This window comes from Camelus bactrianus, chromosome 32 (assembly GCF_048773025.1).
Source record: "Camelus bactrianus isolate YW-2024 breed Bactrian camel chromosome 32, ASM4877302v1, whole genome shotgun sequence".
In the NCBI taxonomy this organism is placed as follows: domain Eukaryota; kingdom Metazoa; phylum Chordata; class Mammalia; order Artiodactyla; family Camelidae; genus Camelus; species Camelus bactrianus.
Window position 1 is genome coordinate 8181977 of NC_133570.1, and position 14108 is coordinate 8196084.

The 14108-nt window shown below is 36.6% G+C and overlaps 1 protein-coding gene across 12 annotated transcripts in view; it reads right to left on the reverse strand.

The window, feature by feature from the left end:
- TMEM116 (transmembrane protein 116) overlaps positions 1-14108 on the reverse strand; it is an 85311-nt gene that overhangs the window by 47913 nt on the left and 23290 nt on the right. For 4 of the 12 annotated variants that reach the window (XM_045506339.2, XM_010969628.3, XM_045506338.2 and 1 more), the window contains 7 exons: positions 12674-12778; positions 9577-9626; positions 8599-8682; positions 8119-8257; positions 6228-6372; positions 5570-5643; positions 4298-4835 (listed from right to left, as the gene is read on the reverse strand). In XM_045506339.2, coding sequence (XP_045362295.1) covers positions 4629-4835; positions 5570-5643; positions 6228-6372; positions 8119-8257; positions 8599-8682; positions 9577-9626; positions 12674-12778 — 804 coding nt within the window. In that variant the 3' untranslated portion in view covers positions 4298-4628. Of the gene's footprint in view, positions 1-4297; positions 4836-5569; positions 5644-6227; positions 6373-8118; positions 8258-8598; positions 8683-9576; positions 9627-12673; positions 12779-14108 lie in introns of those variants that run through there. The other 8 variants (XM_074356517.1, XM_074356518.1, XM_074356519.1 and 5 more) reach the window with 3 other exon arrangements.

Here is a 14108-nt window from a genome sequence, read left to right on the forward strand (position 1 = left end):
AACAGTTACCTTTTCTCCACATCCTTGCCAAAACTTATCTCTTGCCTTTTTGATAACAGATATGAAGTGATATCTCATTGTGGTTTTGATATGCATTTCCCAGGTGATTAGTGATGTTGAGCACATTTTCATGGACCTGATGGCCATTGGTATATCTTCTCTGGAAAACTGTTAATAAAGATCCTCTGCCCATTAAAAAAAATTTTTTTTTGTTATTGAGTTGTATAAGTTCATTTTTTATTTAAGGTATTACCCTTTTATCAAATACATGATTTACAAATAATTTCTCCCATTTAAGAGGCTGCCTTTTCATTCTGTTGATGATTTCCTTTGCTGTGCAGAAAGAAGTCTTTTAGTTTGATGTAGTTCCACTTGTTTTTGCTTTTGTTGCCTTGGCTTTTGGTGTCAGATCTGAAAAATCACTGCCAAGACCAATATCATGGAGCTTTGTGTCTGTTTTTCCAGGAATTTCATGGTTTGGGATCTTACTTTCATGTCTTTAATACATTTGGAGTATTTTGGTTAGAGTCTTTAGGGTTTTTTATATGTCATCTGCAAGTAATGACAGTTTTACTTCTTCCTTTCTGATTTGGATGCCTTTTATTTCTTTTTCTTGCCTAACTGCTCTGCCTACAACTTGTAATATACTATGTTGAATGAAAGCAGCGAGAGTAGGATTCTTGTCTTGTTCCTGATCTTAGAGGAAACGCTTTTAGCTATTCACCACTAAGTATCATGTTATTAGCTTTCTTCTTGAGTAGCATTTTGTCATTTTGGGTGGATGTGGACCAAAATCTCAATGAAATTTTTTTTTAAAGGGCAATCTTCCTCCACCATTGAAAATGCTAAATAAGTAAAATAATTTTCCCCCCTGCTACTATACCTAAAGCTGTCAAAATATTTGAGCTCCTTTATTAGACTCCCATAATACATGCCATGGCTCCAGGTAATTACTCTGGAATGGGTAGACAAATCTCCCATAAATCTCTCCCACACTTTATCTTAGCCTAAAGGCTGAGAAGCGATAATCCTCCCCCACAAACACACACACTCTACTACCTTATGTTCTGTTATGGAAAATCCTCCTACTTCCAGAGGTTGATGGTGGGAGGGGGAGATAAATTTTTTGACCATGATCTTACCTATGTGACAAATCCTATATCTTTGAAATCTGTGACATTTCAATTCTCAGTAGTTCTTATTTAATCAGAGTCAGAGGCAAAATCTGCTTTATTTGTGGGAGAATATTTTAGTGAGATTTTATTTTATTTAAAGATAAAACTCAAGGACTATTCCTCACTAGAATAGTTGAGACATGATTTATACAGTTCAACTAAACTTAAAGATGAGCTGTCTTCAGTGTAAGCAAAATTACTTCCTTTTGGAGTACAGTTATGTCGATCACTGAGAAGGAAGGATTTTGTTAAGAGAAAAGCTGGAAGTTGGAGACCTGGGGTTTGTTTAAGAGTGTCCAGGTAAAGGACTGAGGCACAAGAATGCTGGAAGCTACTGCCCTCTGGAAGACCACGGCCTCTGGACTCTTGATGTACTGATGTCAAGTATTATCTCCTGTTTTCTTTTTTTTTTTAACTGAAGTTTAGTTGGCTTACAACATTGTGTTAATTTCTGGTGTACAGTATAGTGATTCTGTTATATCTATATCTATCTCTCTATATGTATTCTTTTGCATATTATTTTTCACTATAGGCTATTGCAAGGTATTGAATATAGTTCCCTGGGCTATACAGTAGGACTTTGTTTATCTATTTTATATACAGTAGTTAGCATGACCATGTGCCCTTAAAGTACCATGGCCAGAACCTCTATACTATGTATGAATTTATTACTGTAGATATGGGCTTCAGCAATGCAGCTTCCACTACTTCCATAAGTTGTTGCATAAGCACAGAGAGCTGCCTATTTAATAAACCTGAGAGCCAAAGCTCCTTTTGAAAGCCATATTGTAAGAATAAGATAATGGATAAAAGAATGTGACTATGGCAATGTCCTTGATTGTCAAAAGGATCACTGCTGTCTGCCCTCATGCCAGTTGAAGAAGGGTTCAGATTATGCATTTAGATGTTACTGCAAAAAATGCAAATTTTTACGGACAACCACATCCTGCCACCTCAGTGTCGATGAACGTGACCTCCCAGAATACTGTAATGGCACCCCTAAGTGGCACCAGACAGATGTCTACAAGCAAGACAGTACCTCTTGCAAGCAACAAGGTTACTGTTACCAAGGCTGGTGCTGAAGACTGGAGATTGTGTGTGTTAAAAAAATCTTTGGAAAGGGCACAAAGGTTGTCCAGGAAAGTTGAATACCAAGCAAGACAGGTTTGGGAACTGTGGCAGTGAATCTAAAGGGATGTTTAAGGTCTTTAGCAAGTGCAAGGCCAAAGATGTAAAATGTGGGAGACTACTATGTAAAAACATCTAAAGGCTCCCATGCATTGAAAAACATCAAAACACTCAGTTCCCTATGCAGGACACATGATGTTGGGGTGTGAAGGCTTTTGAAGCCACAGACGGGGCTGATGAGGGGGAGGTGAAGGATGGTACAACACGTGGTCCACAGAAGATATGTATTAGTTGAACTTGTTTAGATCCAATTATACTCCACTATGACTACAACCTGGGCAAGCCATGAAAGGGATGTTTGCAGACATTTTAAGAACTGTGTCTATTTGTATGCCCCTCTTAAATGTGAATTCAAAGGCTACAACAGTAGTTTGAATAATGGCTATCTTATTCTTAGTAGGATGAAAAGCTGATATGAAAATCCTAATTTTCCCTAACCTTTTATTATTTTTCATTCCTACAATCTTTTTGTTTGCCTACATCCACAGAATATCTAAGACCTATGTCAATGCAAAAAAAGAGTCAGAGAAGAAGATGAACAAACCTGACAAATATTTTATAATAACCTTTTTTTCTGGCAATAAAGTCAAATATGAAGTGATACTAAAAGGACTTTTTAAGAGATGAAGTCCTGGTGGGAGGGTATAGCTCAGCAGCTGAGCGTGTGCTTAGCATGCACAAGGCTGGGTTCAATGCCCAATATCCCCATTAAAAAAAAAAAAAGAAAGAAATGAAGTCCTTAGTTCTGGTGTCCCACAAGGTCTATGGAAATGAGAATTCTTGTTTCTATCTGTCTTTCTGTATGCTGAATGCTTATTAGTTTTTTTAATTAAAAGAAGTTAAAGCAGCTCTCTAGATGAGACAATCTTTCTTGTTCTCTGCTACCCAGAAACCAGGTCTCCAGAGCTTTGGGACAAGGGGAGGCCTCAAGATGTGATCTTGACAGAATGAGGCCAGGTTACCATCCACAGTAAGGCTGAAGCTCATGGCCTAAAACCTAAAGAGCTATTACTGAGCTCCCTAACATTTCTATTGAGTTTCTACTGTCTAGTCCCCCATTATAATCTACTCTGTCAATTTTCTCTAATCTTAAGGATTTTTGCCTTGGTCAGACCAAGGGAATTTACAGGGAGAAGCATCTGATTTATTAGTTTTAAATGTTTTAGTTGATTATCATTCCAGCCTTTGTCCATTTGGCTTTCTCCTTTGTTTTGGCATCATAGTATCCGATACCCTGGCCTCAGATTGGTCTTCTTCATGACTTAACTGGAGAGGCCAAATATTACTCGTTACATGACTAAAGAGGAAGAAGCATTAAACATCCCTACCCATGAATGAGCCTCTTCAGTGTGGGAATCTTTTCTTTCCCCAAAGGTTAAATTCTGCTTGTTAGTCATTCATTCACTTGCTTACTCATTTATTCAATAAACATATATTTAGCACTTACTGTCAGATTGAACCATGTAAAACTGATATTAGACCATTTTCACCTACAAAAATGGTAAGTTCATATAGTTCAACCCGATCCTACATATAAGTACTATGAAATCTACAATGGATTTGCTTGTAAATGAGAGCTGAGAAGGTTTTGATTCCGTTTTCTTTTAATCCTGATTTCTTTTAAATCTTATTATCCACTGTAACTTAAGAAGAGTGGCCTTAATTTTCTAGAGCAGGATGATTCCTACTGTTAAGGCCTAGACCAGTACTGAACATATAAGAGACCAGGATGTGGTATATCTGAGGATCCCACTATCACCCTTTTCGACAGCTTTTGTCTTTGCTTATTCTGAGTTTCTGAAACTCTTCAAAGAATGTAAATCAAAGACTTTCTTTGTACAACCTCAGGGAGAGTAATAGTAATGGAAAGATCTGAGCAAGTTGCTGCATGCCACACTACTTCCCCAACAACCACAGAGTAGAGAGCCTGGAAATACCTTTATAAATAATAACCCGGAATTTATTTTTTTCTAAAAGAGACTTAGACAAATCTAATATTTATCAAAGTAATATGAGTTTATTTCTTATGTGGAAAGTGGCTTCATCTTCCTGAACAAAGACTTTAAGAATCACTTGTCAATCTGAGAATAATGGATAGATTCTGAACCCTACACCTGGGTAGCTGCTAACCATGGCACTATATTCCCTTTCATTCCCCTAGTTTAAAGCATGGCTAGAAAAAACTTAAGATGTTGTTCCCCAAAACTCTTCTCAATCCATTTGTGTAGAGTAACTCCAGTTCCCGGATGTTCCAGTTTTATACATTTAAAGAATAGTAGAGGTGCTAGTACCAAAGGCAAGGGTAGACTCCAGTGGATCTAGGTCCCTGCTATAGAATCTCTTCTGTGAGCATAACAATGGCGTCTGGGTGTCTGCATCACGCCGAGCCTCTTGCTTTAGTTGGTAGAACTTGTACTGTGTCCAGCCATATACTCCAGAGTTGAGTAGACCCTGGGACGATGTTGTTAGAGCCTGGAGGAGATGAAGGGGTGATGGAGTCCATTCTTCAGGTTTTCAGAGATTTGAGGAATAGCCCCCATTCTCCTTATTTATAAATCATTGTTATATTTCCTCTGCCTCAAACATCAAGATCTGGTGCCAGTTTTTTTTTCCCCTTATTTTTCTAGCTTTTCCTGAACACTTTTCACACTGTACTTTATCATGGATAACTGAGAATTAGTCATATTTCTTAGTATACCTATAAGGACAATGATTAGTGGTTTCAATGTCTCTCCTTATCGTCCCATTTCCCAGGTTAGGGTTGAGAAAACTGCCCTATCAAAATAGTCAGATAGCCCTGCAAAAACCTTAAATCTGTAAAGGAGGAAAAGAGAGAACCATTCCATTTCTTTACTCCTTTCTCTCCATTCACCTAGAATAGCTAATTTATCCCACTCTGGATGAGGCAGAATCATGTCACTATCAGTGTTTCATAAGAACATTATCTGCTAGATCTCTCTTTTGTTGCCCGTCCCTTAAACCACACCAATACAATAAAGTTGGCCAGAGATACATATGCTCCGGAATGTATGGCAGCACTTTTACAGAAGTATCCACCTATCTGTGAGGAAATTTTCATATTCTTCATAACTAAATGTAAATAATATACTTTCTTTCTTGAAATGTATAAAGATATACTCCATCTTTACTGAATAATGCCAGTGTAAAAGTATAAGAACAGAGATGCTGGATGTTGAAAGTGTTACCTGGAGAACATACAGGGCCATGTGAAGTTTGGTGTCCTGTGGCTTAGTCAGCTTTATGATCATCAAAATGACAGCTGTGAAAACACAAAGTATAAATCTTGCTGCTAGCCCTGGCTAACTAAGCATAAAGTTTTTCAGTATACATGCCTAAGCACTGAGAATTAGAGGCATAATGAAGACTAGCAGTGAGAGTAACCAGTTATATAAGCCACTGGCCTCAGGTCTCCAGCTGCTATTCCACATTGTTTAAAGTTTGTAGATTGTTAGAGTAGCAATGGTGGCACGACATACTACAGGATGATCATAAGATAGAATTCTTAACTTCTTATGTTCCCCAAGTCCTTTCATAGACATTACCCAATCTGATCCTCACTATAACTTTATGTAGTAGGAAAGGCAGGTGTTAGTATCTCTGAGTCCAGTCAGGACATTTCCTTTCATATGAGGTTGCATCTTGTGTCTAATTATCTTAATTTAAAAACATAAGAAAAAGAAGTTAAGATGGTTGGGAAAAACTGGAAATATGGGTGGGACCAAGGTAAATTTTACATGCTGAACAGGAATTTGTCTTCATCCTTTTTTGGTAAGACCACTTTGCTTGATCACAAAGCAATATTTTCCCTCTTCATTGCCCAGATCTTTCCATTAAGATACCCACCTGGGCCCCAGCAGCAAAAGAAGGCCACTGGGTAGAAGCACACTCGCTGCTCCACGATGTGAATCACTGCCCACTGTTCACTCCCCAGAAAGCCAGTTGATTTCACAAACTTCTTATAAAGTGTCTGGGCCTGGATGACTAAGACCTAAATAAGGGTATAGCAGTAAGTAGTCTGTCTAAGGCTTATTAAAACTTCCCAGGTCTAGCCTATCATTTTAGAGGAATCATTCTCTTAGGATCTGACAGCAGAAAAGACCATCCTCCCATCTTTACCATCTGAGATCAGGCTTTTTCTGAGAGAAAATTATCTCCACAGTGAAGTTTTGCTTGGCCAGGGAAATGGACAGATATTAGCCAAACGTGTGGTTACCATGTTCAATACATGAATCCTACATCAACCCTCAGGCTTTTATTTTTCTCACTGAGGTTAATCACAATATGCTATGCATGGGAAGTCAAAACTAAGATCTAAGCAGACCCTCTTTTAAACTACCTTATTCGAGATTGTGTTAGAAAACCTTAAAAATAAATACTTCAGCACTGTGGCTGAGCTCAAATTCTCAACTCCAAGCAAAAAAAATTTTAGGAAGTCTCTTCTTGCCCTTGGATGGAAAACAGATTGTTTTTCCCTTCCATTTGGGAGCTATTTGAATACGGTTTACTTAGTGAAAGAAATATAAATCACTTCAATGTCCTTTTTGTGTGGAGTAAATTAGGTAATAAACTGGGTAATAAAATCTGACCAAACCTGAAACTTTTCCCTAATAATCCAGATTCACTCTTTACATTAAAAACCCAGTTACTTAAGTTTAGCCATGGAGTTTCCTTTCCCCACAGACATAGGAATCAAAAAGAGGCTTGAACTTATTTGAGAGTATTTATGTGTAGTAGAATCAGTTCACAGTCTACTGATTAAAAAAGGATCACAATGCTAATTCTCAATGTCAGCTGAAGTCTGGGATATTCTGAAAAGCAAACAAGAATCCTCAGGGTGCCAGGTTTTGGGAGGCCTCTTGTCAATCAGTTCTAAATGTAAACCATCAGGGCCATTTTAATATATGCTTGTCAATGTGCATTCTTTACAAAGTTGCTGGTTTGAGTTAAGCTTTCTCCATAACTTATTTTTGAATTATCAAAGAAAATTCTTCACAATTATATTTTATTCACACGTGCTAGCTGTGCTAGCAAAAAAAAAAAAAAAAAAAAAAAAAAAAAAGAATTGTGGGATAAAGCTTATCTACAAGCAGATAGTTTGTAATCCCCGAACCAGCATACTAAGAAAGGAGAAAATGATACTAAAAAGTAGATACGGCAAATAAAAAGGCATATTTGTTTGCCTACTGATTTTGTACTAGGCAGTTATATACAAATAAGGTATTGTCCCACGAGTGGTTATTTCTATTGTCCATCATTCTGATGATGTCGAATGAGTATTTAAAAACTGCCTGAGCCACTCAGCACTTTAAATCCAGTTAGACATAGCATAAATGCAAATTTACAGTGAATAAAGAACTAAGAAAAGAAAACTCTTCATTATTTGGAAAATTAAGTCAAAGAACATGTCCTGTGTTTCAGAGTGTCATACTACACAAACAATATACCTGACACATACTAGTTTTCTGGTTTGGCTCTCCATGCGGATCCACAGGAACATACGTTAGTTCTAGAGTGAGCGTAATTCTCACATAACGAATACAGGCTCTTTTCCCTACTCATTGCTTGGGCTTGGGAAGTCCAAAAGACTAAGGTCGTAATTACATTGTCAATATCTACTAGCCACTTTTTTAGTTCTAGGACTACAGGAAGTGCCTCTTCATCCCCTCTTTCTCAGGCTTGTTAATTCCACCCAATCCTCCCTCTTTCCATAAAGACAGGTAGGGTGGCACCATACCACAATGGTGAGGAGGCTGAGTAGAAAGCTGGCCAGGAAAATGATGAGCCCATAAAAATAAAGTGTGTTACAGACTGATGTGCTAGCAGAAGGCAGGAGTTCAGCCATGGCTGATGGTGGTGAGTGCATCAGGATACACCTAGGAAGAGAATCAATGGACAGAAGTGCTGCTACAGATACAAGACCAGAGAGATATCCACCTGGTACAAGAGAAGTTAATGAGTATATAATTTTACTTATCATTTAGCTAAGTCTTGCCCATAGCACCTTGTTCATTTTCAGTTACACGCTACCTTCTAGTTACTTTGTGTTGTATTTCTACTTACGTATTTTCAGACTTGACTACACACCTTGTTCCACAGCCCATTTCAAATACATGCACCTTGGCCAGAATGTACGTAGAAAGTCTTCTTCTATCTTTATTTATAGAAAAAATAGGTGTAATCTACTATGAAAATGATAGGTTTGGTCCTTACTTACCTGTGGCTCTGGCTGAAGTTGCGGAAACATTCACTGGCATTGCCCAAACAGAATACAGGTATCATCAATAGTAGAGGTATCAGGCTGGGAGGAAAAGAAATTTATCACCCTAATATTCAGATGTTCTTATCCCTTTTTCCCATCACCCCACCCACTCTCCACAAATACATATACATTTAATTTCTTCAAGAAAAATACCTTAAAAACTTTAAGTATACCTACTTTTCAAGTTCCTGGGGAAGTGGAGTGCAGAAATGCATTTTATATCTAGGTTAAAAGACCGTAACAGAGTTTCATAGAGAGTCTCTGGGAGTTGTATGGTCAGATAAAAATCCAAGTGGGTCAAAATGAAGTGAAAAATCTACCAAGGAGCTTTATGATCAGTCTGGTGATCCCATGGTGATCAGGTACAACTTCATTCTGATCAGCCCCTTCCTCAGGGCTTTTCCAAGCATACCTTTAAGTAACTAATTATTTATCCAGCTAAATATATTCAGATCCCTGTAAGAGGATAAGATCCAGGAGTAAAAGTTACAAACTCTAAAACCAACTCAATGTGACCATCACTTGAGGTGAGATCTATACCCTTTCTGAGCTTAATTTTAAGAGTCTCACCCAATGTTATGAAGGTAGGTAAGATCTTGAAAAACCATCTATTACAACTTTTCATGATATATGAAAAGGAATTAGAAGTCCAAAGACTTAAAGGGAAATATTTATTGAAGGTCTCATAGAGTTGATGGCAGAACTGGGGCTAAAACCCAATCTGTAACTTCAAATTGCTTGCCTATTCTATTTGGGAAAATGGAATCAATGATCATATATTTGTTGCTTCCTTCCTACTCAGTAAGGCTCTGTGAGGACCTAGGAGTGACAGACTCAATGGAAATAAAGAGCATTAGACTCCTATTTGTTCCTACCTGGACCTCCAAAAAATAAGAGTCTACAGCTTGCTAGAAAGAAAAGAAACAATCTTACCTTGACAAAATGGTAGCTATTTGACCAGCTCGACAAGTATAATCTATAACCTATGAAAAGAATAAATGTAATGCCTCAGGATATTGCCAATCATATCATATTATATTAAATACCAGGTCATCACTAATATTTGACAGTACAAAAATTCCCAACAGCCAGTTTGCTTGAGTCAAGCTATATTTGCTATAAAATTCAATGAAATAGATAGTTTCTTAGCACTGAAGATAAGAGAACTTTATCTGTATTACTATATTCTAAAAAGTACACTAGCCACAAAGAGGACCTTTGGGAGTAGCTTAATATAAGATTTAGATACCACAACTAATTCTCTTAAGAAGAAAGGCAAATATGTCATCACACAGTAATCCTTCATCTTCTAATAAGGATTCAGGTTCAATTCTCTTCTCTTTTAGATCCAGGGAAGTGCGGACTTTTCAGACCTTATGGGTGGAGTAAAAGTCTATGTATAAGATGACCATCAGAAAGCATAACAGGCCAGGATTAAGTTTGATAGGGCAGAGTCAAAAAAATCCTTTGAATAGAAGACCTATCAGACTCAAGAAGAAAGAACATTTCAAAAATCCCCAGTTGTGTTAGACATTGTAAAAACAAAACAAAACAAAACAACCTTACAGCAACCTTACAGAAGAATGGTTTCTATCTACTAGGAGTTTATGGTCAGAGAGAGATTCTGAACAGAACATCTTAATATAATAGAAAACAAACAGTTTCCTATTTTAAGACAGAGATCATATCATATTCAGGAATGCCACTGTTAGGGATCAATAAGGAGTAAGTGAGCAATTAATCAATAATCAGAGACGGGGAACTGATATGCCTTATGAACTCTGGATCAGGAATAGCAAATGATTTAAAGTAGGATAGCCAGTGCTGACTTCAGGTAAAATGGGAGATAGGTGAAATTAGTCTCTGGTGACCTCTCCCACTCATGTTTCTTCTTTTATTCTATCCCCTATCCAGCAGGTGGCTATTCTTGTTTAATTTCTGTTCTTACCCGGTTGTCAATCAATCTCTGGTAAAAAGCTTACTGATTGGTAATAGTTTAGGGCAGAAGTCTTGCTGCAGTATTTATAAGAGAACTCAAAAATGAAAAAAAAACTTCAGGGTTTCTGATATAAAGCTATAATGACAGAATAATAGGCAGTGGGGTTAAAATTGGGGGATACGGTTTGTCTTCTTGGAACTAGTGTCATAGTATGGGTTATAAAGAGAAGTACAATATGTGCATTTGTATGCATAGAAAGCAACAGAATATTATACATGAGAGCTAGTATTATGTCTCTCCACTTTTCCTTCAAAAATTAATTTTCTCTATAAGCAACAAGGACATATTGCATAGCTCAGGGAAATACATATAGATCTAATTTGAAAAGATACACGCATCCCAATGTTCACAGCGATGCTATTTACAATAGTCAACACATGGAAGGAAACTAAGTGTCCATCAACAGATGAATGGATAAAGAAGATATGATATATATGCATGCATGTATATATATACATACACACAACGGACTCAGTCATAAAAAGAATGAAATAATGCCATTTGCAGCAATATGAATGGCCCTAGAGATTATTATACCAAGTGAAGTAAGTCAGACAGAGAAAGATAAATATCATATGTATTACGTACATGTGAATCTAAAAACCAGTAAAAATTAACTTATTTACAAAACAGAAACAGATTCACAGACATAGAAAACAAACTTACAGTTACCAAAGGGGAAGTGGGGGAGGGACAACAGATGCATACTACCATACATAAAATAAATAAGCAACAAGAATTTACTGTATAGCACAGGGAACTATATTCAATATCTTGTAATAAACTGTAATGGAAAAGGATTTTTTAAAAGAATATATATATGCAGATAACATATCACTTTGCTGTATACCTGAAACTAACACAACATTGTAAATCGACTATACTTCAATAAAAAGATATGCATGTATAATAAGATTAAAATACATAAAGACATTTAATGAAATAAAAATTGCTAACATGATTTTTAAAAGTCTTCTGCCAAGATCACTTAGTGATTTACTGAAAGAGTTAGAAATTCAGAAACTAAGTGTATTATGCAGTGGAATACTATTCAACAACAAAAAGGAATAAATTACTTATACATACTATAATGAATGAACTTCAAAAGCATTATGCTAGATGAAATAAACCAGACAGAGACTATATATTGTATGATATATGAAATGCCTACATGAAACGTCCAGGAAAGGAAAATCTATTGAGACAGAAAAGTGTATTAGTGTTGCCTAGTGCAGGGCATGGAAAAGAGATTAACGGTAAATGGGCATGAAGGATTTTATTGGGGTGAAGAAAAATATTCTGAAACTGATTTCTGATGATTATTTTATAACTGGGTAAGTTTACTTTTAAAACCATCTAACTGTACACTTGAAATAGGGGAATTAAATGATATGTAAAATACTTACACACAAAAAAGAATCCAGATGTACTGACTTAGTGTTCTCCTCTCGTTCATAACTATAATATTAGACAGTGTCCCAAAACTCTTTGTGAACTAAAGAAGGAAAGATAACTGCTCCCTGGCTCCATCTTGTTTTCTGATTACATACATTAATTCCTCCGTCCTTCTGCAAACCAGAATCTGTTACCCACACAAACCAAAGAAATATAGCAGAGCAGAAAACACTCTCCATTCCAATATCTGTAGCCCAAATCCCATGTTAGCTGGTGGAGCACTTTCCCTAACTTTTCTCCAAGATCTTTTTCTTTTACTCTGACAACAATAATGGATTGGCACAGAACCATGAAGGATTTCCCTTACTGAACAGAGGCAGGAATGGCAATACTGTAAATAATGTTTCCTATAATCAAATCCTTTTGTTGTTATTGGTGGTGGTGGTGGTGGTGGTGACAGTGGTGGCAAGAGAGAAGAGAAAGTCACGTCAACAGAATGGAAACACTGTGAGTTTTTCCTTTTATTAACTCCCATGAATTTGCTAAGCCAGTGCTGAGTGCTTATACTGTTTATCAAGGATATATGGGTTTGATTTAACATACTGTTCTTAACTATTAGCTCTGAATAAAACTTACCAGTGGAAATATGCTATGGCCATTCTGGTTGTGTTTCATCCTTAGCTCTTTGTACAGATACCAGATGTAATTGACAGTGTAGAAAAATGACGAAATGTAGAATATCTAGGTGAAAATCAAAACAATCCATCATAACTGTCTCACTCTTTCTTCAATTTATTTCATTATTTTCTCCTGTAAGAATCCTACCTACTCGTCTATGAGTAACTTACAACCTAGTATCCAAACCATGCAAAACTGGGCCAAGTCTGGGAATTCTACTCAGATCTACCTAAAATAAGTCCTATCTTCCTTATTTTATCCTTTTGACTGTTCAGAAGAACCTTAGCATTATCTACCTGCTCTCACCCAACTGTTCTACTTTTATGAGGATATCACAGAATCTTTTTCTGTTTTATTTTAAAATTTTCAATTAAAAGGATGTAAGAATTTCCACTTCTAATAATGATAGCCTAGGTTGTCAGAATCAAACTTTGCATTCTAAGAACTAAACATGCTGGATTAAATATCCTTTAAAACTTTAAAGGCATCAAAGAGTGGAGAAGATAAGCCATAGGATAAAATCCAAGAGAAGGAATTTCTACTTCTGTCTTTGATGAAGTAACAGAAATATAATTTGCCCTTCATTCTTAGAAACTAAAAATTGGACAAAATACATAAAAAAATTCTGTTTTCAAGCACTGGATAATGATCAGTGCAGAACAGTAATCCCTGAAAGAGTGAAAAACAAACAAGCTGAACCCATGAAGTTCCCCAGCTCACTGGCTAGAAAAAGTGAGTGCAGTGACAAGGAATCCAAACAGAGATGAGCCATCTTGGTGAGCTGAGAAGACAGATTTCAGTGTCTGGGGAGGCAAAGGCAGCTATAATTTGTAAAGCAGATTATCGGAGAAGAGGTAGACACACAGAGACATAGTACTCTGGAGATTTGCAGAGGTACCTTCAAGTCTTGGATTAAGAATTGATCTATGCATATAGGAGAGAAAACCATGAAAAATAGATTAAAAAAAAACACCAGAAAGAAGGAGGTAGAACAATCTCTAAAGGAATCCCTAAAGGAATAGTTTGTGTTCCCATCAGCCAATGTGTGAAGACTTCCTAAACCATAGGCAGGAAAGGCAGTACTGTAGAATAATAAGGTAGAATTACAAGAACAGTATTGCCTTATTAATCAGCATGAGAGGCTGCCCTAACTAAAGCTTTAAAAGCAAGCCTTCAAAAATAATCAAACAGATGCAGAGTTAACTACGTCTAAGACAGAACCCCCAAATTTAAAGGAACATATATGTATATAAAATCTAACACCCAACAATGTAAAATCTGTAATGTCAGGCACCTACTAACATATTGTTAGTAAAAATGTAAGTAAGCAGAAAAATATGACCCATAACCAAGAGAAAAACTAATCAATAGAAATGGACTCATATATGACATA